Raw genomic sequence first — 25,448 nt, 5'->3', positions numbered from 1 at the left:
ACTGTTGTACTATTGTTATAGCTTCCCAAAAAATAAGAATAAATGCGGCGATATAAATGGCTCAGCAGTCTATTATGTGAAGCAAGAATTTAAAAAAAATCAGTCTTTACTTTGAATCTTCCTGCTTTTATACTGCTAATTCCTGCTAATTATTAAAAGCCTAGATTAGTATCTTAAGGTCACAAACTGCGTAAGTTAAAACTTCAATACCAATCTGTGTTTAATAATCTTAGCAAATTCAGATTTGTCTCACATCTCACAGCTTAATGTCACAGTTACACATAAGTGCGCAGTCCTGTTTACTATATTATAAGGCTATGGATAAGACAAGCAGCACGCGACGCGCGCGCGGTGCGCCCGGGCGCGAGTCATTCGCTGACTTGTTACTGTTACAGCTTTTTTATCGTCCCACTGCTGGGCACAGGCCTCCTCTCACACGGAGAAGGATTGAGCATTATCACCACGCTTGCTCAATGTGGGTTGGTGATTTCAGACTAGGTATATATGTCGAGGTTTCCTCAAGATGATTTCCTTCACCATAGTGTCCAAGATATGTATGTATACTTAGAAAGTACATACAAACTTTAGAAAAGTTGCATTGGTACTTGCCTGAACTGGAATCGAACCCACACCCTCATACTCAAGAGGTCGGTTCTTTACCCACTGGGCCACCAATAAGTCGATGGGCCACCACGACTTTACTTGTGCAGAAAGAAATTTATACACTGTGGTTATTATTCATTCAATTTAATGTCAATGTCATTGCAACAATTGTCAATGGAATTTTATCGGCCGGCATTCACTAGCATCGGCTGGCTGTCATCGAATTACCACTTCAACGGTTGAAAATTGTTTCACATCGTCACATTTTTACGAAAAATACATTCCTAGTTTAATAATCATCTAGTTTACGCATTTCAAATATGGAAGTAACGGACGAGAACTTGGCCACTCTGGCGAATTATCTGCAACAAACGTTGAACCCAGACACTAACATAAGGCGACCGGGTAAATAGTCTTTGTTTTTCTCCTAACCAATAATATATTTCAAACCTGTCAGTATTTTTTTATTCAGTGGAAATTTGCCGGATAAAAAGATATTCAAACAAATATAATCATGCCTCTTTGTAAATCAATGAATATAGATAACCTTGCAATGTCTAGTAGTTACTTCACGAGACATAATCCTTAATATTAATTTGAGCTTACAGTTGGGCTTACAATGTCTCTTACACAATGTTATTCAATTTAGAGACTGCTACCAGTGATACAAGTTATCTGTACATGTTGAATATTGGTAAGGCTATATAGGTAAAACTAATTGACCTCATGCTGGTGTGATCATAAGTTTTATAAATACATATGACAAAGTATTGAGTTTCACAAAGTCATACAGCTCACTACTATTGTAATAGATCTTATATTGCATATTATGTGGTAAGAGGCCAAAAAAACTTTCTGTTACATACAACTTCATTGTAAAACATTAAAACCAATTTATTGAATGTGGTGTATTGGAGACTGGGTCTTATTTTCATTCTGGTTTCATGAACACAATGTACGATGGTGGACTTAACACTTTAGGCTTTTCAACCAGTCTCCCTTTTCCATTTACACTTTTTTTTTAAATTTTCTACATTGTCATCTGCCATTGCTGTGCAGCATACAACCTTTTTTTAATGCTTGATAAATAGGTTTTTATAATTTAAATTTCAATGGTATCTAAATTTATGGTTTACTAGCTAATACAATCAGAATAATACAGATTCATTTACTGTAGTTTTTTAAAATGTAATTTTCACCTTTTACAGCTGAAAAATTCCTGGAGAGTGTAGAAGTAAACCAGAACTATGCCATTCTGTTGCTGCACCTTATTGACAAAGAAACTGTGGATCTTACTATCAGGGTTGCTGCTGCAATTGCCTTCAAAAACTACATTAAGAGAAACTGGCCTGTTGTAAGTATTATAGCATGTAAGATGGATAAATAATCTGGGCCTCTTACTCACGGTTGGTTAGCCCCATTGTAAGTTATTAATAGTGTTATCGAACGGTGACGAACTACATATAGCTTTAATTCATATTGTAACACCCAGACCAGGGCCAACAAGCATGCTCATCACACAAATGTCGACCAAACCGGGAATCGAATCCAGAACCTCAGGTTTGGCAGTCTGGCATTGTGACCATTGGACCATAGATATCATTTTCAGAAATAGATTTTGTTCCACACTACACATTCACAGTGTTGAATTAATCCATACCTCTAAACAAAACATATTATTTAACAGGAAGAAGATGGCGCTGACCGCATCCATGCATCAGATAGGGCTACGATCAAGACTCTCATTGTATCCTTGATGCTGAAGTCTCCTGAAGCCATACAGAGGCAGTTCAGCGATGCCGTCTCCATCATTGGCAAGTGTGACTTCCCAGAGAAGTGGCCGAGCCTCATACCGGAAATGGTTGAGAAGTTTGCTACTGGTAAGTGCTGTTTTATAAATAAAATAAATTGATTATTACTTCACTTTGTAAATAATTTTAAAAAGTAAAGTCTGCATAATTCTAAAAAGTGGTCATGTATTTTGCCCGAACTAGGTAAAAACCTGTCTCATGAGCTTCAAAGTATTTATTATAATACGTAAGGCTGCCTTTTAAGTTCTGTCGTTTGCTATCTTCCCGAGATTATAAAAAAATTATATATATGCCACTTTTATCTTCTTGAATTTAGAATTCGAAAACAAAAGTATGTTTTTAAATTGGTCGAATAGTTTTATTGTAGTGTCCATTCAAACGTGACAGGTCGGTTGTAAAAATGGAAATGTCTAAGGAAAATTTGCGTGCCATAATTTTTTAGAACTTTAAAAGGGGTTTGTCGCGACTTTAGTGCTTTGAAGAGATTAGTTCTGTATTTAGTGATGTAGCACCATGTCTTAGGACCGTAGAACGCTAATATTTAGGATTTCAACGTGGCCACTCTAGCCTCAGTGACAAGCCACGTGAAGGTCGTCCAAAAAGCGCCATGACGGAAGATAATATCGACGCCGTGTGTCAGCTAATTCTCGCAGACCGATATGTAACATACTGCAAAATAGAGGCACCCGTGGGCATTTCAGGGACCACTATCCAAAAAATTCTGCACGAAGAACTTGGCGTAAAAAAGTTGATCTCTCGTTGGATACCCCATTTGCTTAGCGACGACTAACAAACAGCCCTTGTAAGTTGGTGTCGCAAAACTCCGCAGCCATTTAACGGAGGAGAGTCAAAGCATGTCTGTGATATTGTCAAGGGTGACGAGTCTTGGATATATGCTTGCGATCCATATTCAAAGCAGCAGTCAACTGTGTGGGTCTTCCAAGACGAGCCAAAAGCGACCGGAGTCGGTCGTTCAAGAATCTCTTTTAAAAAAATGGTTGCCTCGTTTGTGACAAAGGGTGGCCACCCCTCCACTATTGTACTAGAATATTGCAAAACGGTTATCGCTGACTAGTATACCACTATTTGTTTGCCGCAAGTTATCACCGAATTTAGAAAAAATAATTCAAGACGTCGAGTGATCCTGCACCATGACAGTGCAAGTTCGCACACCGCCCGCCAAACAAATACGTTTTTGATTTCCCAAAATGTTGAAATTTTGGATCATCCACCTGACAGCCTTAAGCACTAACTATTTTATTACATTCCCCAAAATTAAGGAAACTCTTCGTGGTCTACCTTTCAGCACACCTGAAGAAGCTGTTGACGCTTAAAAATAGGCCGTTTTGACTACCCCCACTTTGAAATGGAATAAATATAGCAAAAACTGGTTTGAACGTATGCAAAAGTACATTAAATATCCCTAAGTATTCTTAAAAAAACAATAAACAGTAATAACCTATTGAATTGTTTATACTTATTTCAAACGACAAAACTTAAAAGGCAGCCCTCGTACTTATAGTATAATATTTAAAGTTACTATAATTAAGAACATTATATTGGGACTTTATCATAAAGCAAAAGCCCTGTAGTTTACCTTAACTCGTTTTTTTGTAGGTGACTTCCACGTGATCAATGGAGTGTTGAGGACGGCACACTCCCTGTTCAAGCGCTATCGATACGAGTTCAAATCACAGAAGCTCTGGGAAGAAATAAAACATGTGCTCGAAAACTTTGCAAAACCTCTCACAGACTTGTTTGTTGTAAGTATTCTTAGGGCCGCCGTACACGGACTGCTCGAGCAGTTAGCGGCTGAGTGAAATACACGGACCGCTCGAGCGGTCGGCGTCGACTGCTTGAGCTGTCGGTTGTTGACTGCTCGAGCTACGACCCAACTGCTCGAGCAGTCAAATGAGAAAACAGACGCCGCGAGGCCGCAAAGGGCGGGGGGGAGAGGGAAGTCGGAGAGCTGTCGACTGCTCTAGCGCAGTCAACGGCTCGAGCAGTCGGTGTATGCCTCGCAACCGCTCGCGAGCGGTCGACGGCACGATGGAATTTCATCATGCAGTTGACGGCTTGAAGCGGTCGCGACTGCTCGAGCAGTCGTGTGTACGGCAGCGAATGAATGACTATAGTTCACTGCGCGGTCGCGGCTTTAAGCAGTCGGTCTCAACTGCTTGAAGCAGTCCGTGTACGGCGGCTCTTAGGGTGCATCTACACTGTGCAAGCAGCCCGCGCATTTTAAGGGCGCAGGCTACATGCATTCTAAAAATATGCGGGTCCTGCGACTCGCGCATGTACCAAAGCAAAATACTCACCCGCGAGCTCTGATTAATTTGTCTACGAAATACAATTAGAGATTCTGAAAGATTTGACTTCTTATGCATAAACCTAAAGCTGACTATAACTGTCCCTTTACAATCTTCTATTGTTTTCTGCTAATGAAAATCCAGTATATCTGGGTTGATGCTTGGCTATTTCGGGCGTAGTCCAGATTACCTCAAAATGTTTTCCATCACCTTTAATCAGCCATTGGTGTACAAGATATACTTAGAAATTACACACAGACAATGGTTTCTTAATTTATTTATTTATTTACAAGGCACACCAACAACTGATTTACAAATGCTACACAGATATTAGTATTAAGTTACCAGTGGTTTCATCCGTATCCCGTGGGAACCTCTGTGCGAACCTGGATAGAAAGTAGCCTATAGACTTCCTCCATAAATGGGCTACTATACTGAACTAATTTTTCAAATCGGACTTATAGTTCCTGAGATGAAACAAACAACTGTATAATCTCTTCAGCTTTATAATATTACTAATAATATATATCATTTAATTTCACAGGCCACAATAGATTTGACGACAAAACATGCGGACAACCCGCAAGCTTTGCGAGTTATCTACGGGTCGCTCGTACTTATATGCAAAGTGTTCTACTCACTGAACTATCAAGATCTGCCTGAGTTCTTTGAAGATAACATGCCCATTTGGATGCCGAATCTACTCAACCTCTTACAAGTGAAAGTCCCGTGTTTAGAGACGGACGTAAGTATACTTTTTTGTGCTTGCATTTACTTCAAAAAAACGACTTCAATCAAAAACCTCTCAAACCTTCTCCTGAAGCTGCCAAATAGTATGCTGAAAACCGCTAGAAATTCGGTTCAGCCAAACTTGAGATAATCGCGCACAAACATACTTACATAAAGGTCAAACTGAGAACCTTTGGATTCTGTTATTTGCCTGTTAAGTAATGATGTTGCTAGGCTGTCTTAGATTAAATTGAAGTTCTGCTTAACAAGTGGCATAGTTACTCGTAAGTTAACAATCTTAGTTTCCCTCATGGATATAAATGTACTACGTAGAAACATGGCAAACTGAAGTAGAACCAAGAGTGACGGAATCAAGTAAGACGCAGTTCGCAATAAAGTTTAACGAAAGCACTTAATTTTTACACACACTGAATAGCAAAAAAAGGTTTACCAATATAATAATAGCTTTGCTATTTCTCCACCACCCAAAGGTAGTCTCGGAGAAAGTATGTCTGCCGTTGTATAAAATGTGCAAAAAGTATTTTCTATACTAATATTATAAAGAGGAAAACTTTGTTTGTTTGGTTGTAATGGATAAACTCAAAAATTACTAGACCGATATTCTTTCACCATTAGAAAGCTATATTATCTGCGAGTAACATAGGCTATATTTTATCCCGGTGCGGGCAGTAGCTCCCACGGGACGCGGGTGAAACCGCGGGAACACGGCTAGTAATAAATAAAACTACATTTTTACTTCTATTTTTATTTAATCATTTACTTATTCTTGAACATATTAATTACATTTTTAAATATTAAATATAAAAATAAAAAACATTTAAAAATATAAAAAATAGGTTGCTACCGATATCGGGCACAGGGTCCAAGGGACCGGTGGTTAGGGTCCCAGAGACAGAAACATCCTCACAATACGTGCCGTATCAAGGAGTACTGCCTTCTGAATCAGTCCCTTGATCCAGCCGCCTAACGAGAGCCTCCTGGGGTGTTGGTCGAGGCTCTTGGCTATTAAACCATTAGCCGTAACGACAATCGGCACAATAACAGCCGTGTCGACACTCCACCTATTTTTATTTTATTGTTTACATTTTCTTGTCTTGGTACATAGGATGACGATGAGAAGCCCGGCGTTATGGAGCAGCTTCGTACGGAAGTTTGTGAGTGTGCGGCTTTGTATGCGCTTAAGTACGAGGAAGAGTTTGGTCCTCACGCGCCGTCTTTCGTGACCAGCGTGTGGACGGTATTGCTGGCTACTGGACCACAGCCCAAGTATGATGCGGTTAGTATTCTAAACATTCGAAAACTCAAAAAAAAAAACTCAATTTTTTTTTATTTCAACTACACTCTTTTGCAAAAAAAACGGGCACCTATGCGAAATCTTAGTTTTAAGGACTTTAAGTGTATTTCATAGGGTTTTAATGATTGTAGTATGTTTCTAGCATCAAAAGGGTTAGCCGAGCATGCGTGAGAGTGTATTCTAAATTTGAATTTTGTACAATTGCTAAGAAATTGGTTAAACCTTGTTTTGGACTAATTGCTGGCAGAAAGTTCGTCGGTGTTTTGAAAAGTTTTTGAAGTGATTTTCAGGAAAATGATAATGCAGTTTTAATTAATGATTAATGTACTCTTTTATTAGATCAAAACATTTTTGAAAAACTATGCGTATTTGATAAAATTTTTACCTGCTCTAAATGGGCTATACTGATGATCGATTGCAATGTTAAGAGTTTCGGTATTTTAGTGTAAAGCGTTTCTATTGTTTAGATATTGTACCCACGTGTTTTAAAAAATCGCTTTTTCATAAATAAACACTATTTAGAAGAGTATCAGTACCTTTGGCTACGATAAAACCAATTTAAAGTAAGCAGTGCCCATCACAACTCGTCTCCTATAGGACTTTGACATTTAAAAAATACCAAATTTTGTGATAAATGTTAAAATTAACCACATGAAAAATGATGAGGAGGGTTAAAACTATCTAAAAAGTCGAATTATTGCCTCGTTGAAGCTCTCGATAACTCCATAGGTATCGGGTTACTAAACAACGATTTAGCTGAAAGGGAGTCAAGAATTCAAAATTATTGGCCAAACGTATGTTTCTTATGAAATGAGCAGCTAGCCAATTATTGTTATGATTTAAGCAGGAAAGTGCTGCAGATGCCAGAAAATCTCGGTGCAGGCAAGTTTATTTAATAAAATATCCGTGGGATGAAAACACGCTATTTGAACGCTCAGACTCATAGATCTTCAGAGGTCTACGGAGTTTCCCAAGAGACGAGGTTGTTTAAAAATTAGTGATTACGAGACCTTAAGACCTCGTGCTCACAGTCTATGCGCTATTTTCTGTATTTTGTAGAATTTCAAGACTTTTAAAAATGTCAAAGTCCGATAGGAGACGGGTCGTGATCGGCACTGCTTACTTTAATTTTGTTTTGTCGCAGCCAAAGGTACTGATACTCTTCTAAAAAGTGATTATTTATGAAAAAGCGATATTTTAAAACACGTGGGTACAATATCTAAACAATAGAACGCTTTACACTAAAATACCGAAACTCTTAACATTGCCATCAATCATCAGTATAGCCCAGTTAGAGCAGGTGAAAATTTTATCAAATACGCATAGTTTTTCAAAAATGTTTTGATCTAACAAAAGAGTACATTAATCATTAATTAAAACTGCATTATCATTTTCCTGAAAATCACTTCAAAAACTTTTCAAAACACCGACGAACTTTCTGCCAGCAATTAGTCCAAAACAAGGTTTAACCAATTTCTTAGCAATTGTACAAAATTCAAATTTCGAATACACTCTCACGCATGTTCGGCTAACTCTTTTGATGCTAGAAACATACTACAATCATTAAAACCCTTTGAAATACACCTGAAGTCCTTAAAACTAAGATTTCGCATAGGTGCCCGTTTTTTTTGCAAAAGAGTTTATTTGATTTTTTTTTTTTTAGTTTCAAATAGTTGAAATCATATATAGTTAAAAGAAAAACTCAATCAGTAGGCCTATGCCTATGAAAGCTCTTTCGAAACGTCAAAGTTAGGTGCACGGTTCCAAAGAGGTCTCATGGAGAAGAACCGGTAAGAAACTCAATGGACACTCTTTTTAAAAGAAAATAAAATTAATTACATATTTCATACAGTTTTCTATTTAGTCTTGATGTCTACCCATATCCAAATAAACATTCTTGATTAGATTATTTTAAAAAGTTATAGAAAAAACTAAAAACACGCTTTTATCAATCTTATTATATTTTTTTTATTGATTGGATTTGTAATGACGTTTCTTAGGTAGTCGTATTTCATAATTTCAAAATTTCATCCTATTCGAAGACGCTCAAATTAAGATTCCAAGATTTTCTTACATACATTGTTACTAAAAATAAATACCATTCATTTTTTATAATCAATTAAGAATTGTAAAGAAGTATGTCCATTGTCCATTTTTCACCTTTACACATTTAAATTGTTCAACTTTCAAGTTGCTTAACCTCAACTGTTATTAGAAACTTGACGTTTCTTTTTAATTTACTCAAAAAATTATTTCGACTAAGACTACTGAAAACCGCTGGCGTTCCCTGGAGACAACCAGTTCTTTAAAATATCACTTTTGAAGTGTAAAAATAGCTTTTTCATTCACATTATATCACGTTCAAACAGTGCTGATTACTTTCAAAAAGTGCTGATTTTCAGCCTTCTTTGAATAAATGACTTTTGATTCATTCACAAGTTTATATAAATTAATATTTCTATTTTTCCGCAGTTGGTATCGAACGCGCTGACCTTCCTTGCCAAGATAGCTGAGAAAAATAATTACAAAAGCTTGTTCGAAGACCCGGCTACACTCAGCAGTATATGTGAAAAAGTTGTCATACCCAACATGGAGTTCAGAGGTAAATCCTAACTACTATTATAAATGTGAAAGTAACTCTGTCTGTCTGTCTTTACTTCACCCCTAAAGTACTAAACCGATTTGAGTGAAATTTGGTACAGACATAGTTTGGAACTTGAGAAAGCCTATACTTTTAGCTTTAAATTAAGGGTAGAAACAACCAACCCTTAATTTAAAGTACAGGCTTTCAAACGAGACCATAAACTTTTAACTGTAAATATTGTATCATTGGCAATCGTTGTAATTGTATAGCGCGAGGGGGCGATCCCATTTTTTTGCTCAGGAGTGTATAATTTGACTGCGAATTATTGAAGCGCACTGAATAAATTAATTCCTACTATATATATATATTGCAACTAGCTTCCGCCAGCGGCTTCACCCGCGTGGTGTTGATAAATAGTAGCCTATGTGTTAATCCAGGGTATCACCTATCTACATACCATATTTCAATCAAATCGGTCCAGCCGCTTTTGGGTGATTGAATAACAAACATACATCCATACATTCTCACAAACTTTCACATTTATAATATAAGTAGGACCTAAAAAGAGTTTAAAATGATTGGTTTTACACATTATTTGTTTTATTTAACAGAGTCAGACATGGAGTTGTTCGAGGACAATCCCGAAGAGTACGTGCGTCGAGATATCGAAGGCTCGGACGTGGACACGCGCCGCCGCGCCGCCTGCGACCTCGTGCGGACGCTCGCCGCCAGCTACGAGGACAAGATGATGAACATCTTCGGACAGTATGTGCAGGTACGTCAGCATAGGCCAGGGTATGTACTTGGAAAGAACAATGTCAGACGTCCATAGTAACTTAGGCTCAATAAAAATATTCCATGGACAGTGAAAATTCTTACAGTTTTTTGTGTAGTTTAAGGCTCCAGCAGACCGGATGCGTATGCGTAGACGTAAGCGTAGACGTGCACGTACCATGAGTTGTAATGTATGGAAATGTATGAGACAGGCCACACCGCTTGCGTAACGTAGACGTGCGCGTCGTTATGTACATTTCCATACATTACAACTCATGGTTACGCCGTAACTACGCGCGTGACTACGACGTGGTTACGCATACGCATCCGGTCTGCTCGAGCCTTTAATGTCAGAAGCTTTTCTATGTTTTCCACTTTTGCATTGAACTTTTCAAAACGAAATTATTCCAAATTATTAATAAAACGAAAAACCTGAACTCGATAAACAAAATAATTACTTATTAAAATGATATTTTTTTTTCGAAAAGTTAGTATTTTATTGCGGGTTGGTGATTTCAGACTATATAGTCCAGGTTTCCTCAAGATGTTTTCCTTCACCTTTTTATCAGCCACTGGTGTCTAAGATATACTTAGAAAGTACATACAAACTTAGAAAAGTTGCATTGGTACTTGCCTGACCTGGATTCGAACCCGCGCCCCCATACTCGAGAGGTTGGTTCTTTGCCCACTAGGCCACCACGACTTTTGATTTTGATGAGCAAGCGTGGTGATTAATGCTCAATCCTTCTCCGTGTGAGAGGAGGCCTGTGCCCAGCAGTGGGACGATAAATAGGCTGTAACTAACTAACTAGTATTTTATATTTAAATTGTTGTAGTAAAGAACTTTGTGTCCGTGAGAATTTAGTTTTAAAAGTTGATTGGGTGGGCTGAAACCTGCCATTGTTCTTTGTGATAGAAGTCAGTTTCAATTGCTAAATTGAGAAAATTACAGAGAGAAGTGAATAGTTCGTTTCACAAATTAAATTGTTTTTTTTTTTTTATCCAGCTCATGCTAGCCAAGTATGCGGAGTGCGGCGCATCAGCTTGGCGCGGCAAAGACGCGGCCATGTACCTCGTGACGTCACTGGCGTCCCGCGGCAGCACGCAGGCGGCCGGCGTCACGCGCGCCTCGCCGCTCGTCGACCTCGCGCAGTTCGCGACCACCCATGTACTGCCCGAGCTGCAGCGACCTGACGGTGAGCATATCGTACTGTCATGTACCTCGTGACGTCACTGGCGTCCCGCGGCAGCACGCAGGCGGCCGGCGTCACGCGCGCCTCGCCGCTCGTCGACCTCGCGCAGTTCGCGACCACCCATGTACTGCCCGAGCTGCAGCGACCTGACGGTGAGCATATCGTACTGTCATGTACCTCGTGACGTCACTGGCGTCCCGCGGCAGCACGCAGGCGGCCGGCGTCACGCGCGCCTCGCCGCTCGTCGACCTCGCGCAGTTCGCGACCACCCATGTACTGCCCGAGCTGCAGCGACCTGACGGTGAGCATATCGTACTGTCATGTACCTCGTGACGTCACTGGCGTCCCGCGGCAGCACGCAGGCGGCCGGCGTCACGCGCGCCTCGCCGCTCGTCGACCTCGCGCAGTTCGCGACCACCCATGTACTGCCCGAGCTGCAGCGACCTGACGGTGAGCATATCGTACTGTCATGTACCTCGTGACGTCACTGGCGTCCCGCGGCAGCACGCAGGCGGCCGGCGTCACGCGCGCCTCGCCGCTCGTCGACCTCGCGCAGTTCGCGACCACCCATGTACTGCCCGAGCTGCAGCGACCTGACGGTGAGCATATCGTACTGTCATGTACCTCGTGACGTCACTGGCGTCCCGCGGCAGCACGCAGGCGGCCGGCGTCACGCGCGCCTCGCCGCTCGTCGACCTCGCGCAGTTCGCGACCACCCATGTACTGCCCGAGCTGCAGCGACCTGACGGTGAGCATATCGTACTGTCATGTACCTCGTGACGTCACTGGCGTCCCGCGGCAGCACGCAGGCGGCCGGCGTCACGCGCGCCTCGCCGCTCGTCGACCTCGCGCAGTTCGCGACCACCCATGTACTGCCCGAGCTGCAGCGACCTGACGGTGAGCATATCGTACTGTCATGTACCTCGTGACGTCACTGGCGTCCCGCGGCAGCACGCAGGCGGCCGGCGTCACGCGCGCCTCGCCGCTCGTCGACCTCGCGCAGTTCGCGACCACCCATGTACTGCCCGAGCTGCAGCGACCTGACGGTGAGCATATCGTACTGTCATGTACCTCGTGACGTCACTGGCGTCCCGCGGCAGCACGCAGGCGGCCGGCGTCACGTAAAACGACCATCGTCATCCTCCGAGCCTTTTCCCAATCATGTTGGGGTCGGCTTCCAGTCTAACCGGATTCAGCTGAGTACCAGTGCTTTACAAGAAGCGACTGCCTATCTGACCTCCTCCTCAACCCAGTTACCCGGGCAACCCGTTACCCCTTGGTTAGACTGGTGTCAGACTTACTGGCTTCTGACTACCCGTAACGACTGCCAAGGATGTTCAATGACAGCCGGGAATACAGTTTAACGTGCCATCCGAAACACAGTCAATGGTGTCTAAGATATACTTAGAAAGTACATACAAACTTAGAAAAGTTGCATTGGTACTTGCCTGACCTGGGATCGAACCCGCGCCTTACTTGAGAGGTTGGTCCTTTATCCACTAGGTCACCACGACTTTTTCACGTAAAACGACCATTTTAACATATTTATAAACTTATATGACCGTTATTGTTACAGTGAACGAGTTGCCCGTACTAAAGGCAGACGCCATAAAGTACGTTATGACGTTCCGTTCGCTGCTGCCCAAGGATCTCATCATTGCTTCAGTACCCTTATTGGTAAGTTTATATTGTAGAAATAACTTGAGCCCACGCATCGTCATTAAGCGTGACAAATGAACAGTAGTATTTAGGGCATGTTTTAACTTAAATAATGGACACGTATTTTATATTTTCTCTCACAAACCAATAACAATAATGAAGGTGTGACATGACATGTTTAAGTTTTTTGTGTCGTCCCGCCTATTTAAGCCGATTTCGACCACGGCGGCTGTTCTCATATAAGGAGATCAGCCAGCTGCGCAGGACATATTATAGTGCACGAGCATTTGCGCAGACACAGGTGCACTCACTATTCCTTTACTCTCATAGCCCGATGGGACGGCAATCCGACACGACCGGAGACAGATCAGACTCAGGACCGACATTAACGTGCTCTCCGATGCACGGGTGAATCAATCACCAACTTCCAGACTACGGGCTGCTTTGTGAAAGTCTAAGAAAACCTACAAAGCGATTTCGGCCCGACCCGGTAATCGAACCCGAGACCTCTGGCACAGCAGCCACGCTTGCGACCAACGAGACAGTTGACGATTTAAGAGGACGCATTGGACATTTTGGCGCCAATGATCTCAATTTTTCTCAGTAAATACAAAATTGATCAAAATACAACCTGAAAGTTCATGATAAAAACCTTATTTTGTTAGTTTTCAAAACATGATTAGATAACTTTTAAAACAGGGAAAAATATATCAAACATACCTCTTTTTAAAAAGAGATTCACATATTATGAGCAAACGAGACCGATTTAAGTTAACTTTTAACTTTTTTCGTAGTTGAAGTATATACTTACTCTTTAAAATTGTAGAAGGAATTTTTATCAAATTATCATTTCTAAATAATAAAATTACAAAACCACTTTGTTGCTTGCGACTTTTAGTTATAAGCTAGCGCGCGTATTGTGATCCTCGCCCCGCTCAGACGCTCCGTCCCCTCTTGGCCCCTTAGATGCGCGTGCCGGTTATGGAATTATTGTTTACCAATTCGTTGCCTAGTACGGAGGCTAATAAAAGTTTAATATGTTAAGATATCGCACGTGCGCGGGCGTGGCGTGGTGCAGACGTACGGCGCGTGTGCGCTGGAGAAGCTGATCGCGGGCGGCATGCTGCAGCGAGCCGCGCTGCAGCCGCACGCCGCCGCGCTGCTCGCCGCGCTGTTCCACGCGCTCGGCGAGGCAACAGACCCGCAGCACCACAACGAGTACGTCATGAAGGGTATACATGGAGAACATGATGCTCATGTACGGTAGAGAAGCTGATCGCGGGCGGCATGCTGCAGCGAGCCGCGCTGCAGCCGCACGCCGCCGCGCTGCTCGCCGCGCTGTTCCACGCGCTCGGCGAGGCAACAGACCCGCAGCACCACAACGAGTACGTCATGAAAGGTATACATGGAGAACATGATGCTCATGTACGGTAGAGAAGCTGATCGCGGGCGGCATGCTGCAGCGAGCCGCGCTGCAGCCGCACGCCGCCGCGCTGCTCGCCGCGCTGTTCCACGCGCTCGGCGAGGCAACAGACCCGCAGCACCACAACGAGTACGTCATGAAGGTATACATGGAGAACATGATGCTCATGTACGGTAGAGAAGCTGATCGCGGGCGGCATGCTGCAGCGAGCCGCGCTGCAGCCGCACGCCGCCGCGCTGCTCGCCGCGCTGTTCCACGCGCTCGGCGAGGCAACAGACCCGCAGCACCACAACGAGTACGTCATGAAGGTATACATGGAGAACATGATGCTCATGTACGGTAGAGAAGCTGATCGCGGGCGGCATGCTGCAGCGAGCCGCGCTGCAGCCACGCCGCCGCGCTGCTCGCCGCGCTGTTCCACGCGCTCGGCGAGGCAACAGACCCGCAGCACCACAACGAGTACGTCATGAAGGTATACATGGAGAACATGATGCTCATGTACGGTAGAGAAGCTGATCGCGGGCGGCATGCTGCAGCGAGCCGCGCTGCAGCCGCACGCCGCCGCGCTGCTCGCCGCGCTGTTCCACGCGCTCGGCGAGGCAACAGACCCGCAGCACCACAACGAGTACGTCATGAAGGTATACATGGAGAACATGATGCTCATGTACGGTAGAGAAGCTGATCGCGGGCGGCATGCTGCAGCGAGCCGCGCTGCAGCACGCCGCCGCGCTGCTCGCCGCGCTGTTCCACGCGCTCGGCGAGGCAACAGACCCGCAGCACCACAACGAGTACGTCATGAAGGTATACATGGAGAACATGATGCTCATGTACGGTAGAGAAGCTGATCGCGGGCGGCATGCTGCAGCGAGCCGCGCTGCAGCCGCACGCCGCCGCGCTGCTCGCCGCGCTGTTCCACGCGCTCGGCGAGGCAACAGACCCGCAGCACCACAACGAGTACGTCATGAAAGGTATACATGGAGAACATGATGCTCATGTACGGTAGAGAAGCTGATCGCGGGCGGCATGCTGCAGCGAGCCGCGCTGCAGCCGCACGCCGCGCTGCTCGCCGCGCTGTTCCACGCGCTCGGCGAGGCAACAGACCCGCAGCACCACAACGAGTACGTCATGAAAGGTATACATGGAGAACATGATGCTCATGTACGGTAGAGAAGCTGATCGCGGGCGGCATGCTGCAGCGAGCCGCGCTGCAGCCGCACGCCGCCGCGCTGCTCGCCGCGCTGTTCCACGCGCTCGGCGAGGCAACAGACCCGCAGCACCACAACGAGTACGTCATGAAGGTATACATGGAGAACATGATGCTCATGTACGGTAGAGAAGCTGATCGCGGGCGGCATGCTGCAGCGAGCCGCGCTGCAGCCGCACGCCGCCGCGCTGCTCGCCGCGCTGTTCCACGCGCTCGGCGAGGCAACAGACCCGCAGCACCACAACGAGTACGTCATGAAAGGTATACATGGAGAACATGATGCTCATGTACGGTAGAGAAGCTGATCGCGGGCGGCATGCTGCAGCGAGCCGCGCTGCAGCCGCACGCCGCCGCGCTGCTCGCCGCGCTGTTCCACGCGCTCGGCGAGGCAACAGACCCGCAGCACCACAACGAGTACGTCATGAAAGGTATACATGGAGAACATGATGCTCATGTACGGTAGAGAAGCTGATCGCGGGCGGCATACCCTGAAGACTGTATCATCATCATCCTCCTCCGAGCCTTTTTCCCAACTATGTTGGGGTCGGCTTCCAGTCTAACCGGATTCAGCTGAGTACCAGTGCTTTACAAGAAGCTACTGCCTATCTGACCTCCTCAACCCAGTTACCCGGGCAACCCAATACCTCTTGTTTAGACTGTCATCTGACTACCCGTAACGACTGTCAAGGATGTTCAATGACAGCCGGGACCTACAGTTTCATCCGAAACGCAGCCAATGGTGTCTAAGTTATACTTAGAAAGTACATACAAACTTAGAAAAGTTGCATTGGTACTTACCTGACCTGGGTTCGAACCCTCATACTTGAGAGGTTGGTCCTTTACCCACTAGGCCACCACGACTTTTTATACAATGCAAATGATGCTAATAATAACGTTTTTTGTTCCCTAAACACACAAAACCAATTCTAGACTACACACAATTAATAATAATTATTATTTTCTTGGCAGCCGTTCTCCGTACACTCTCGTGCCTACAAGACGGGTCGCTGTCCTACTTGGGCGATGCGCTACCGAAACTTGCCCATATGCTGTCAGTTGTCGCCAAGAACCCTTGCAAGCCACACTTCAACCATTATTTGTTCGAGACTCTATCGCTCGCTGTGTCGTGAGTATATTTTTGTATCCATATTTTTATTTATTTTACTATAGGTATATGTTTGTCTCTTCCAGACCTCAGGACTATAGAGTCCCGGTTTTGGGAGGCGAACGTAGGGCCGAAGCCAACACGCTGAAGCCCTTTTGAAACAACTTTAATAAAATGGAGACACAAAACCGACGATTATACCTGTATACACTATAGAAATGTACCCAAGGACAATCCCCGGTTCTGTGCTAAACTATTGCTAACTATGGATGAAAACTACTTGGGCTATTGTGATGAGATGCTAATGGACTAGGAATGGGGAAACAATGGGAACTATGGCACCTGCCGATGACTATGTATTAAATACATATAAAAATGTTACTATTACACGCAAAAACTACTTGATGGAAACGTGTTAGTAATATAGCTTATAATCAGTGGGTTTTTTTCTTATCCGGGTGCGCGAAATAGTTTCCATCGAGGGTGAAACCGCTAGGAAAAGCTAGTATAAACAGCCAACCCTGAGTCTACATAATATTTAATTACATTTCGACAGGTCTTAATAACATCTTTCTTTTTTTCTTTGGAATTTATTAATTGTTTTATTGCAGTTTGGTGACGAAATCAAATCCTGACGCTATATCAGCCTTCGAAGATGCTCTGTTCCCGATATTTCAAGAGATCCTTCAGAATGATGTACAAGGTATGTTTCTGTAGTTAACTAGTACGAAAATCTACCTCCATGTATTGGATGCGCTGATGCTCAATGCTCTTTGTATAAGAAAAGGTGGCCTGTGCCCTGCAGTGAGGCAGTAAAGGAGTATATAGGGTTAATTTTCCATATACATAGGTTATAGAAAATTAAATGGAAAGTCGACAATAATAAAAAAGTGACCTCAAACACTGTTATTGACATCTTCACGACAGTACTTACATTTGTTAACAGACTTCATTCGATTTACTAAGCTATGGTGAAACTTTACCGTAACGAGAGCCGTGACACTTTATGTTTCCTAAAGATATTAATCAGGAAGTCCACCAGTAAGCTTTCGTTTAAAAATGCCGTGCGGAAGTATTTGATTAATAAATTGTTAGCAGAATCATCATTATAATAATTCATTGGTATAATACTGGGTGTACCAAAAGTCCATTGAAATTTAAATTTCGAATAAAATTCAAATGTTGCACGGGGTGCGGGGGTAGCACCAACGGTCTGTCGGAATTCATTCGCCATGGAACGTTTTACCGGAGCCCACGGTGCTTTTTTGTGCGTGAGTTTTATCACAACAGCGACTCGCGCATGTCTCAAGCAAACTGCCCACGTCCTCTGTTTAGTGCGCGGGGGGCATGTTTATGTGTTTCTGCTACATGCACCGTGTAGATGCACCCTGACAGTCGTTGTGTGCGTGCATTCGTATTTGTACAACACCGCGGGTTACATGTCGTCATGTTGTTGCAGAGTTCATGCCGTACGTGTTCCAAATGCTCTCGCTACTGCTGGAGCTGCGCGGCGGCGGCGGCGGCGGCGACGCGTACAGCGCGCTGCTGCCGTGCGTGGTGGCGCCCGCGCTGTGGGAGCGCCCCGCCAACGTGCGGCCGCTCGTGCGCCTGCTGTGTGCCTTCGTGGCGCAGCGGCCCCAGCAGGTGCTCGCCTCCGGCCGCCTCGTGAGTACATACACACATACACTGTACTACTGCCGCCAACGTGCGGCCGCTCGTGCGCCTGCTGTGTGCCTTCGTGGCGCAGCGGCCCCAGCAGGTGCTCGCCTCCGGCCGCCTCGTGAGTACATACACACATACACTGTACTACTGCCGCCAACGTGCGGCCGCTCGTGCGCCTGCTGTGTGCCTTCGTGGCGCAGCGGCCCCAGCAGGTGCTCGCCTCCGGCCGCCTCGTGAGTACATACACACATACACTGTACTACTGCCGCCAACGTGACCTTGCAAAATGTTACCACAAAAAGAACACGAAAATTAGTATAGCCAAGGTTTTTACAAGATCGTTGCTCCAGTCGATGGCGAGGCCTCTAGCCAGACGGAAACTTTAACGGTCGAGGATTTCACTGCCCACTCCGTTTGTCCCGCTCTTGGAAAGACTCCCTTCTGGACACGATCTCCCGAGAAGAGTTTGGCAGTCCTTAAACAGACTCCGAACGCAGGTCGGCCGAAGCAAAGACAATCGATCCAGGTCGGGTTTCACGGGCGGGACGGACCTTGGTTGCGAGTGCGGGGCTGCTATGCAGACCATGTCCCACCTCATCACATGTCCACTGTGCCCTGAAACTTGCTCGCGGCAGGACCTCATGAGCGCATCCGGCCGTGCTCTCGCTGTGGCGGCATATTGGGCTGACAAAGTGTAGTCTCACTTTAAGACATGTCATCGACACGAAAAAAGAAGAAGAAGTATAGCCAATACTTAATGTATGGAATACAAATCCAATAAAAGATAAGTTATGCATGCCCAGGGGGTCTCCTTTTTAGACGTCTCAGAGAAAAAATATGCTCCAATCTTTTCCAATAAAAAACAGACCAAAAGCTTTGTTCAAAAGTTTTGTTCAACAAAACTGAGGCGGATGTTTTGATTTCAGAATGCAATGCTCGGAGTGTTCCAGAAGTTGATCGCGTCCAAAACGAATGACCATGAAGGATTCTATCTCATGCAGACTATGCTGTACAAGTTCGGAAAGTAAGTCACATCTCACTAAAAAGCTGTCATTTTATCGTTAATGCATCCCATTTCACTTTTGCCAAAACCACTATCCTACTTTCGACTAATGTTAGGCCAACCTTACACTTGTAATTTTGCTTTTAACAACTCCATCATGATTCCCTTATAGTATTTTCTTAAAACTTTTTACAACTTACGTAATTTTTACGGAAGCAACATGTGTAAAGTCGGGGTTGCATGGATTTTACTTGTCATATTTTTATAATATAAGTAAATCTGTACAAATATTATAAAGCTGAAGAGTTTGTTTGTTTGAACGCGCTAATCTCAGGAACTACTGGTCCGATTTGAAAATTTCTTTCAGTGTTAGATAGCCCATTTATCGAGGAAGGCTATAGGCTACTTTTTATCCCGGTACGGGAAGCAGTTCCCATGGGATGCGGGTGAAACCGCTGGCAGAAGCTAGTATAATATAAAAAATGAGATAACAAATTGGAAATATTTGCTTTGACAGAAGTTATAGGGACTTAAAAACAATATTAAAGTAATGAAAAAACAAAAACGTATGTTGATTACAGCGAAGTGATGTCCCAATACACGAAGCAGATAATGACGCTGCTATTCCAGCGGCTATCGTCGTCTAAGACCACGAAGTATGTGCGCGGACTCATCGCCTTCCTCGGCTTCTATGCGGCGCATTTCGGCGCAGACCCATTGATTGATCTCGTCGATTCAGTACAGGCTGGGTAAGTTATTATTATTCTTTTTTGAAACACTAAACAGTAAATACACAAGAAAACAGGTAGTGTACATAAAGTCAACTTCAGGTCAGTGGTAATAGTTTTATAGGAAAAATCGTACTTATTAAGTTAAGGTGTATGACAGTTAACACTAATGTGCAGTTTACTGTACAACAACGAGCTTTACCTAGAATTAGGTTCTCTTACAGCCAACTTTAAAGCGATAGAGAAATTCAATAGAGGTAGGGTAATTGTGCAAATAACTATATGCCTTTAAGAGATACGAAGATTTATTAAATTACTACTTGCCTGCGGTGCGTGCTTCGCTGTTTATAAAGTCCGCCATTTTGTAACAACAAAAAAAAATTAAGAACCGTCCGACCGATTTTGTGCCAACTTCACATAAACCATCTGCTAAATAGTCCAAAGAAAGCTTAAATATTTGGTTTGGATAAGTGAGACCGGTCTTGGGTTTTAAAATTACGAAAAGTGTCATATACTTTATTATTCTTTTAAAATGTTTGTGTTTCATTCGCAGCATGTTCGGAATGTACGTGGAGCGAGTTTTAATCGCGGACCTACAACGTGTGAGCGGCGCTCTGGAACGTAAGGCGGCCGCCGTCGGCTGCGTCAAGCTGCTCACTGACAGCCAGCACTTCCTCACCGGCTCCCTCGCGCCGCTGTGGCCGCGACTGCTGCAGGTAACATATACTCAAAGTGAAATGTTTTTATTTCAAATAGGCCTTTGCAGGCTACTATGAAACATCACACGGTTCTAAAAAGTTGGTCTCATGGAGAAGAGCCGGCAAGAAACTCCATAGGACTCTTTTAGAAAGCAATATGTACACAAACATTCTATTACAAACACACACACAGGCACATTTCTAAATTTTAATTATTCTTCTTTCTTCTTCAGTGTGCAAAGCAGAATTTTATAATCACTTTTCTTTTTATATATTTTATTGTTTGTTATGTAATTGGTGTGCCAATAATATAAAAAATAAATAGACACATCCTACGTAATAAGCAGTTATTCAATATTATACAATTATTACTTCTCAGGCGCTGATCTCGTTGTTCGAGTTGCCGACGGACGAGACAGCATTGCCGGACGACCACTTCATCGAAGTAGACGACACTCCCGGCTATCAGGCGCAGTACGCACAGCTCACCTGCGCTAAGGGCGGCAGTGGGGACCCACTCGCTGGTAAGAAAAGCTGTTTATGACTTTCTGTTGCTAGAGGCAACTATGTTGGGGTCGGCTTTCAGTCTAACAGGATGCTGATCTAACCTCCTCAACCCAGTTACCAGAGAACCCTATACCTCTTGATAGGACTGGTTGTCAGACTTCCTGGCTTCTGACTAACTGTAACAATTGCCAATGATGTTCAACTGATAGCCATGTCTATACTGCCAGAGCTGCGTGATTGTTCGAAAGAGTTACCGCGGCTCTGTTACATATTATGAATAATACTTTAAAAAAAACTAAAAAGCACGCTTTTAGCAAGCACAAAAAAGTCCGCCACCTTGGGTGTAGAGGGCTAGTCATGTATTGTCATCAGAACTCAGAGCGTGTGTAGAGTTACATCTTAATCAAAGACCGAGAAGTGGGTCAAATTAAGATTCCAAGATTTCCTTACATACATAGTTGCAAGTGAAGCTAATATAAGCGTGTGAATTAAAATAAATGATTATTATTATTTCAGACGTGGGCGACCCGGTGAACTACCTAGCCACGTCCCTGGGCGCTCTATCCCGCCAGTCCCCCGGCGTGCTGCCGCCGCGGCTGGCGGCGCTGGACGAGCCGCACCGCAACGCGCTGCACCACTACCTCGCCGCCTGCAGTGTGCAGCTCTGCTGATCACCGGACCTGATATACAACCTTTATACACCGGGATTCACTAACTAACACGCCACTGAGACACACACTTCATCTGAAAAAATATTATTATCTATGAAAAACTTAGCCCCAAATTCACCCACAACGTAAACTTTATTAACCTTTTGAACGCCAATGTCGGCTATAGCCGACATGAGCAAGCGTGCCCTGTGCGCCAACGACGGCTATACTCGACAAAAAACAGGTCGCAGAAAAATACAAAATAAACCTATTAAATCATTACTTTTATGTATTTTTTAGTAGATATTTAATTAAGATTTTCGGGCTTGGCGTACAGGGCATAGGAATACCGATATGGCGTGGCGGTGAAAAGGTTAAATAAAGTACAGTAAGTAAAGTAAAATATAAAATTTATATTTTTCTAGCGACCTGCCCCGGCTTCGCACTTGATAACTATATGTCCACACTATTTAATGTATGTTATTATACATATAAACCCTTCCTTTTTAATCACTTTATATTCAAAAAAACCGCATGAAAATCGATTGTGTAGTTTTGAAGATATAAGTGTACAAATGGATATAGGGACAGAAAGAAAATTATTTTTATTGCGCAATTTAAGACATATACACACTTAAAATATAAATATAACAGAAAAAACTACTTTGTATGTAGTGAAGTGCAAAATCAAAATAAAAGGACCACAAAAATAATAAACAAAACGGTGTTAAAAAGTGAATTAAAAAACGGTGTACAAAGGTTGCAAAGTAAAAAGTGATAAACATGAACGAATGTGTATATGTGAAACTAGTGTAAACTTCAAGACTGGACATTAAATATGAAAGGAAGTATGACTGTTATTTGATACAACAATTACTGTTACTGGTATTTAGGGTGCGTTTACACGGTGCAAGTAGCTTGCGCATGTTGAGGCACATGCGCAGGTTATACATGCATTTTAAAAACGTGCGGGGCTAGTGACTCGCGCATGTACCAAAGCAAAATACCCACGCGCTTGCGCATGTTAACTTGCTCCAGCTACATGCACCGTGTAGATGCACCCTTATATTAAATAAGGATAGTGTGATAGTGGACATGTGATGAACAAATATTATGCATAAGTGGTGATGAATAAATGTTATAAATATGATATGTGAATGTATTTGAGCTGGTTCTTGTATACAATTGATGAATGCATTTATGTTACATTTTCTTGTTAGACAACTGTTTTTTCATGTAGATATTTTGATAATGCACGCTAATATAACAAGCCGTCTTAGTAAATCTATACTAATACTATAAAGGAAAAAGTTCAATTATTGTTTGTTTGTATTGTATGTTATATAACTCAAAAACTACTGCACTGATTTTAAAAATTCTGTCACTGTTGGAAAGCTATATTTTCGCCGAGTAACATAGGCATTGTAATATATATTTTGTACCCTTACGTACAGTAGTTCCCACGGGACGCGGGTGAAACCGCGGGAAAATGGCTAGTCAAATATAAAAAGCTGATCTGACTTGAATTGCCGTTTGTTTTACAATGTTTTTATGAATAATGTGCACTGTCAAAATAGGTTTGCTATAAGTAATATAAAATTACTTTATTTACAATTAATGTATGTTGTTTTAAGCTGCTGTATCTATTGTATGACTAAACTAGATGTAAAATTGTTTGAACACGATGTTGAAAGGGATCAGCGCTAAGCGTCGCCCGTGAAAGTGTAACCGAGCAGTGATAAGTTAATGTATCATATTATGTTTGTACAATAAATGCTTTTTGTCTATAAACAGGTGTTTAATTTTTTATTAACTGTCCTGCAACTGTTCATAGGGTAGGATATATAGTAGACATCTAAATAACTGTTTGGGTTCTTATGCCTTAAATGTTTCGAAACTGATCCGATTTAAAAACCAAAACCATAGAGTGTACATAAGGACATACATAGGGAAGTTCATAGTGTACATGAGGAAATACATAGGGGAGTACATAGAGTGTACATAAGGAAATACATAGGGGAGTACATAGAGTGTACATAAGGAAATACATAGGGGGTTAAAGGTTCGAATGAAAGTCCTGTTTCAGAAGTGAGGGTCTTAAAATTAAATTTGTAGTTAGCCCGCTTACAAAAAAAAACGTACGTGGACGAAGTCGCGGGCGACCGCTAGTATATTGCAATATGCTTGAGCTAGTATAAGACGGGACGCTCCCTGGACGGTAAATATAATTGACGATAAAAATAGAATGAACAAAAATCATTATACAATAATATCATATGGATTGGTCTGAGGCCGCCTAAACGGGGTGTCGCGCGATGGATTCGGGTGTCTCATCGTTCCTCCGTCTAGATAGACACACCCAGCGGGGCCCAGTAGGGCCAAAGCCTGCCAAGGCTGCGGGATTGTTCGAAAGCGTTACCAGTGTTACCACGGCCCTGGTACATAAAAGGCCTACGACGGAACACGATGGATTTTTAGTCATTAAAAATCTGACATTCCCTCACCGCTGCTAACCCATAACGGGCGGGGTCATTTGATGATTTTTTCCATCGTTAAAAAAGAGGCCGCCTAATAGCCAAACCGTTCAAAATGAAGTAAAACTAACCACAAAAAATATAATAGTTATTTCTGTGTGTTCTTTCACATTCTCTATCTCGGTACCTTATAATTTTCCTAAGATTTGAAAAAGATTTTTCTGTCACAAAAAACCTAAAAAAATGTACACTATTTCAGAACTCAAATGTCAATGTCAAATTTAAATCGCGCCCTCCGTTTATCCGGTCGTGTTCCACTCACAGAACATATATACCCTAAAGGGAAGAATAACGACTCCGTACAAATTTTATGAGGAAATTTTTCCTTACCGGCCGGCGCCATCTATATTCCGCCCACGAAAACTAGAGAGTAGAAGCTAGGGCGGGAGTTTCAAACTACAGTATATTCTATAGGTCATTTTTATTGCATTTTATGCACAAGTACAGGGGCCCGATTCTCCTAAGTTAATAATGTTAAAATCGAATAGAAATTGAATCGCAATATGATCGCAGTAGCAGTTTTAACCATATCGGGCATTCTGCTACTAATATAAGACCAATCGTATTCCAACGACATTCGATTGGTTTGCGATTGGTCTGCTATTTTGGTGATTTTGGTCTATACGGTAGTTTGCTCTACAATCATATTGCAATCGTAAATCATTTGCAGACAAAATGATTCATTATTGAATGACAGAAAAGGATAAAAACGTTTATTTCAAAGAAAAAATAGCGGAATGCCACATATGCTTCAATCGTAATTGAGTCGGGATTGAATCTCAGTCGAATGTGAATCGACTCGACTGAATCGTAAAATTAGGAGAATCGGGCCCCAGTGCGTTCGTCGATTATGGCTGAGCAAGATTATCACATTTTGCTCAGCAATAATCGACATGAAACACAGTGTACTTGTGCATAAATTGCTAATATTTATCTTTATAGAGCAGTGCAGCAGTG

General features: G+C 43.1%; 1 protein-coding gene across 1 annotated transcript; it reads left to right on the top strand.

The window, feature by feature from the left end:
* The first annotated feature begins 783 nt into the window (after positions 1-783).
* On the top strand, positions 784-23,748 carry LOC110382052 (exportin-2). Its single transcript, XM_064041389.1, has 19 exons — positions 784-1,008; positions 1,812-1,957; positions 2,291-2,483; positions 4,032-4,177; positions 5,268-5,468; positions 6,579-6,749; positions 9,240-9,369; positions 9,963-10,126; positions 11,132-11,321; positions 12,895-12,995; positions 14,023-14,209; positions 16,574-16,730; positions 17,321-17,412; positions 18,169-18,374; positions 19,298-19,395; positions 19,956-20,123; positions 20,656-20,818; positions 21,180-21,324; positions 21,824-23,748. The coding sequence occupies exons 1-19, from the start codon at positions 924-926 to the stop codon at positions 21,976-21,978; spliced, it is 2,898 nt and encodes a 965-aa protein (XP_063897459.1). The 5' UTR covers positions 784-923; the 3' UTR covers positions 21,979-23,748.
* The last annotated feature ends 1,700 nt before the right edge of the window (positions 23,749-25,448 follow it).

Source organism: Helicoverpa armigera, chromosome 25 (genome assembly GCF_030705265.1).
Source record: "Helicoverpa armigera isolate CAAS_96S chromosome 25, ASM3070526v1, whole genome shotgun sequence".
Lineage (NCBI taxonomy): Eukaryota > Metazoa > Arthropoda > Insecta > Lepidoptera > Noctuidae > Helicoverpa > Helicoverpa armigera.
The sequence above is the reverse complement of the archived record's forward strand: the minus strand, read 5'-3'. Positions and strand labels throughout refer to the sequence as shown.

Excerpts from the sequence above, each read along its gene's own strand:
- LOC110382052 (XM_064041389.1), top strand. The coding sequence starts at position 924 with ATGGAAGTAACGGACGAGAACTTGGCCACTCTGGCGAATTATCTGCAA. Across the intron at positions 9,370-9,962 it reads ACCCAACATGGAGTTCAGAG|AGTCAGACATGGAGTTGTTC; the intron begins GTAAATCCTAAC and ends TTTATTTAACAG. Across the intron at positions 21,325-21,823 it reads CAGTGGGGACCCACTCGCTG|ACGTGGGCGACCCGGTGAAC; the intron begins GTAAGAAAAGCT and ends TTATTATTTCAG.